The 5,203-nt window shown below is 37.6% G+C and overlaps 1 protein-coding gene across 1 annotated transcript; it reads left to right on the plus strand.

Annotated features, from left to right (window-relative positions):
* The first annotated feature begins 449 nt into the window (after window positions 1-449).
* On the plus strand, window positions 450-4,108 carry LOC113470790. Its single transcript, XM_026829489.1, has 3 exons — window positions 450-786; window positions 1,007-1,080; window positions 1,152-4,108. The coding sequence occupies exons 1-3, from the start codon at window positions 508-510 to the stop codon at window positions 3,415-3,417; spliced, it is 2,619 nt and encodes an 872-aa protein (XP_026685290.1). The 5' UTR covers window positions 450-507; the 3' UTR covers window positions 3,418-4,108.
* The last annotated feature ends 1,095 nt before the right edge of the window (window positions 4,109-5,203 follow it).

Raw genomic sequence — 5,203 nt, forward strand, 5'->3', positions numbered from 1 at the left:
CCAGATTTTTACTTTCTATTACTAACAGTATAGCGGAGCTATACTAGTAATGAAAGTATTGCAATCGGTCCAAATTTTCAAAATCGGGAAACAGATTTTTACCATTAGTTTAATAGGGCAAAAATGGACTTTCTAAAAAAAGTTCCAGCTAGGGTCCAGAATTTTTTTCTAATTTTTACCAGTAGAAAATTAATGGTATGTGTTCGTTTCTAAAGCACCTGGGTTAAAAAATGGTGTAAAAATATTGAGAAGAAAAAAATTACGTTAACATTCATCTCCAGAAACATGCATTTTCAGCAAAAAACTGATCCTTGATACGTATGTATGTGTGTACTACAGGTTTAAATGGGAAAATTGGAAAAGGTGGTATACAAAATATCTCAAGAACGGTTAGTCCTAGAGCAAAAGAGAAACAGAACCCATACCGGCCGCGACCAGCCTATGACTCGTCGCCTGCCCCGCCGCGTCCAACCTTCGACCCTGCGTAGATTCAGCCGTAACCAGCCTATGACTCGTCTCCCGTCCACCAGCTGCAACCAACTTTCGACCTGTCGCCAACCTAGCCGCGACTTGCCTGCGTCCCGTCACCTGCCCTGCCACGACCAGCCTACAAGTCCACAGTGTCGCCAACCTTTGCAGCCTTGTGACATTTCCCATGTTGTTGATCCGTTATCTATATCTGATGTTATCTCTCAATGTCATGTGCGTGAAACACCAGTAGCTACTGGGAATAAGAGATTGCGATGGACTCTTGAAGAACAGAAAGAGATCATACAGTGCTATTACATTGCTGAGAAAACCCACCAGCTGCAACCAACTTCCGACCTGTCGCCTACCTAGCCGCGACTTGCCTGCGTCCCGTCACCTGCCCTGCCACGACCAGCCTACAAGTCCACAATGTCACCAACCTTTGCAGCCTTGTGACATTGTGACACCAGTAGCTACTGGGAATAAGAGATTGCGATGGACTCTTGAAGAACAGAAAGAGATCATACATTGCTATTACATTGCTGAGAAAAATGGAAATGCATCACAGAAGGATATCTATTCTGTATGGAGAAGCAGAAATCCAACCGTCAGATTAAATATTGACCCTAATAAATTAGCAAGGATATCTATTCTGTATGGAGAAGCAGAAATCCAACCGTCAGATTAAATATTGACCCTAATAAATTAGCAAACCAGAGACGCCACATCAAAATGAAGAAACTGTCAACCGAGCAAATTAACAATATTCGAGACTTGGTGTACTGTGATAGCGATTCTGACCATGAAAATATTGATCAACCCGATGATGAAATTGATAATGTTGATGACAGTCCTATACCTCATCATAATGAATCACAAGTATGTTTACATGAAAGATTTGAAAGAAAATTTGATGAAGTAAAGCAGAAGAGAATGGAAGATAGACCAAGAGTACCCAAGATCCTTGAAAATAACAAAGCCAAGAGAATAATAAATAATGTGAACCGAATGTTGTGTGAAAAATATGAAGGAACGGATCTAAACATCACTGATATCAACAATATTATTTATACATCTGCTTACATTGTATATGTCGATACTATTGAAAATGATAAGAGAATATCGAACAATCAAAAGAAAGAAAAACACAAGAAAAAACAAATACCTTCCTGGCAAATACGAATCCAGAAAAAGATAAATGACTATCGATTTGAGCTTTCAATATTGGAAGAACGAGACAAGAAGAAAAGGTTTTCAATTAAGACAAGAGAGAAAATATCAAAGATTGAATGGAAATACAACATCTTGACATTTGATGATAGAACTCGTATGAAAGAAGTGTTGAAAGAGAAAATCCAGTTGTATGCTCAAAGAATAAAAAGATACACCAAGAGAAATGCCTTCTATCTCCAAAACAAAATGTTTGAAGAAAATGAAAAGCAATTGTACAGAATGTTGGGAAAGAGTAAAATTGAAGTCAAAGAACATCCAAGTGTGAACGAAATAACAAACTTCTGGAGTGAGATTTGGTCTAGCCCAACAGAATTCAATAAGGATGCTCAATGGTTTCAAGATGAAAAGGAGAAGTATGAGAACAATGAAGAAATGGACTTTGAAAATATTGACATGGATTGTTTCAAACATGTGCTTGGAGAAATGCAGAATTGGAAAGCGCCTGGCCATGATTCAATCCAAAACTTTTGGATTAAAAGATTTGATGCTCTACATCCACAGTTACTGAAGAACATTAACTTAATATTACACGGAGAAGTTGAAATGCCATTGTGGATGACTCAAGGCAGCACAATATTGCTTCCCAAAACTAATGACACCAAAGCTGTGAAAAATTACAGACCCATTACTTGTCTATCTGGCCTATACAAACTTTTTACAGCACTAATTTCCAAGAAAGTTTACGCTCATTTGATTGAAAATAACATATTTCCTGCAGAACAAAAAGGATGTGCTCAAAAATCGTTGGGTTGCAAAGAAGCATTGATTCTGAATAAAGCAGTGATGAAAAATGCCAAGTCAAAGAACAAAAATTTAGCCATGGGGTGGATTGATTATAAGAAGGCGTATGATACTATTCCCCATGATCTCATCATCCATCTGTTGAGAATATACAGAGTCAATCACAAGATTATTAAAGTGTGTCAAGACATGATGGCGAATTGGTGTACAAAGTTGAAAATCAGTTCTGATGACATGGACCATCCTGTAGAAACAGACTTGATTTGCATAAGACGAGGTATCTTCCAGGGTGACTCATATTCTCCGCTCCTCTTCTGTTTATGTTTGATGCCTTTATCAAGAATCTTGAATGCTGGAACAATGGGATACCAACTGGTCAAGAATGAAAAACCAATCAATCACATTCTGTACATGGATGACTTGAAATTGTTCGGAAAGAATGAAAATGAACTGAAGATGTTGTTGGACCTGGTAGCTGGATATTCCATTGATATTAAAATGGAATTTGGTGTAGAAAAATGCGCAAAAGCAATTGTTCAAAGAGGAAAGTTAGTCATCACAGAGAATATCAAGATCAATGAGGAAATGGAGGTCAAACAACTGGAGCAAGATAACACGTATAAATACCTTGGGATTGAAGAGTCCAATGAGATAAAGTGTGAAAAAATGAAAAAATTGATCGAGAAAGAATACAAGAGAAGACTGAGAATGATATTGTCATCTGAGCTAAATGCGAGGAATAAAATTCAAGCTCTCAACACTCTTGCTGTTCCTGTCCTCCAATATAGTTTTGGTATCATTGATTGGAGATTGGATGAAATCAGACAGTTCGATTATGATACACGATGTTCACCGATTGTATGTAAAAAGAAGAAATGGAGGAAGAAACCTAATACAAGTGGAATCATGCTATCAAAATACCATTTTAACAATTGCAAAATACTTGGTGATCAACAAAGAGGATCAATATTTTAAACAATTTTTTATCTTGAATAATTTAAAATACAGCAGAATATCGAAAGCTGATTATATTACAAAAGCGATTAAAATAATAAATGAGTACCACGATGAAGAATCAGACCATGACGAAGATGAACTTCGTGCTCATGAAAAAATCAGAAGTTTTAAACCTAAAGAAGCTCACCAAAACAGACTGAAAAATTAATGGCAAGAGAAAGCAGTACATGGTCAGTACTTACAACGTGTGAACAAGGAAGGAAATGATGTTTCCCAGACTTTCTCTTGGCTTAGCAGAAGACAGCTAAAACCTGCGACTGAGGCAACGATTGTGGCGGCTCAAGACCAAGCAATAAGAACCCGCAACTACAAAAAGTATGTTTTGAAAACCACAGATGATGATCGATGCCGTATATGCCAAGAAAAACCCGAAACGATCGATCACATTCTATCAGCTTGTTCTCAATAATTGGCAAAACACGAATACATCTTGAGACATAATAAGATATGTGCCTATGTTCATTGGTGTCTTTGTAAGAAATATAAAATCCCTGATACATCAACGAGATGGTATGAACACGAACCTAAACCAGTCGTAACCAATGAGGAAATCACCATCATCTATGATCAACAAATACATACAGATCGAACAGTTCCTGCAAATAAACCAGACATTGTAGTAAAGAATGTGAAAGATAAGAAATGTGTACTGATAGATGTTATTCACCATCATTTTATTACTGCACAATCTTCTTTCATAGAATTCTTCTACTCTCGCCTCGCACCTATGTGGAGATTTCCCACCACAGATTTCTACGTAGGTATTTTGAAACCGCAGCTTTTTCTCTGACGTGTTTTATGCACCATTGATTTATTTTTACTTTCTATTATTTTGCTTTTATTTACCTGTGGCGGGATTTCTCCGTATTTTGTTCTCGATACCATAATCTTTTACGATGAAAATTGAAAATCCCCTAGTCACCAAAATCCCTTTTAAATTTTCCTCCCTCAGAATGCACGTCCCACTTCCCGAGTGACATAATGCTGTGTCTAACACAGGGGGTTTGTGGGGATATGCAATATTTGATAGAGGATCTGGCACATATTACAGTGGTGTGACGTCTTTGTTAGATAAGGTTGCATGTTATCCCCCCTAGGTATTCCTGAAGGAAAGGAACCCCCAAGGGGGAAACCGGGAGGAATTTTAAAACGCTAGGTGATGGGTTCGATTTTCGCCCGAGGGGAACTTGAACAGGTAAAGTGTGTTCTCAGAACGGCTGGCTTTCTGGTATCCTAGTATCCTGTTTTGCTTCTCCCTTCGCTTTTGGGACGATAAGCAGATACATTTTTTTTACCCTGTAAAATAATAGTACTAATAATAATAATAATAATATACTAAAGTTAAACTGTGCCACGAAATCACGAGCTCCTGAAAATTAAATCTGAATTTTTCGAAATTTCGACTTTTGCATGGAAACACCATATGTATAATTCATGCATATACAATTGCTTCTTTTAGTGGTTCTCATCATGGGAGAGCCAACAACCTCTTCGAACAATCCTTCGATCACAAATTTCTCCACTGTGGACAAGAGATATTTCCGCCCTCACTTCCGTTATAAAGATATGTATCCTGATGACTCGGAAGATGATTCGATCCTAACTAGGAGTCAAAATGTGAACAAGAAGATTTCACTATCTTCTTCCCGTTTACGAGATAACGGCAAAGCAACATTTACTGTAGTTAATTGTGAATGGGTGACTCCGACTTTTACCAAAATGTTACAGTTGCGTCCTTGAACCA

Source organism: Diaphorina citri, unplaced genomic scaffold (assembly GCF_000475195.1).
Source record: "Diaphorina citri unplaced genomic scaffold, Diaci psyllid genome assembly version 1.1 scaffold1827, whole genome shotgun sequence".
Lineage (NCBI taxonomy): Eukaryota > Metazoa > Arthropoda > Insecta > Hemiptera > Psyllidae > Diaphorina > Diaphorina citri.

Coding starts and splice junctions, on each gene's coding strand:
- LOC113470790 (XM_026829489.1), top strand. CDS start 508: ATGACTCGTCTCCCGTCCACCAGCTGCAACCAACTTTCGACCTGTCGC. Junction 787..1,006: donor AGATCATACAGTGCTATTAC/ATTGCTGAGAAA, acceptor CATTGCTATTAC/ATTGCTGAGAAAAATGGAAA. Junction 1,081..1,151: donor AGCAGAAATCCAACCGTCAG/ATTAAATATTGA, acceptor TCCAACCGTCAG/ATTAAATATTGACCCTAATA.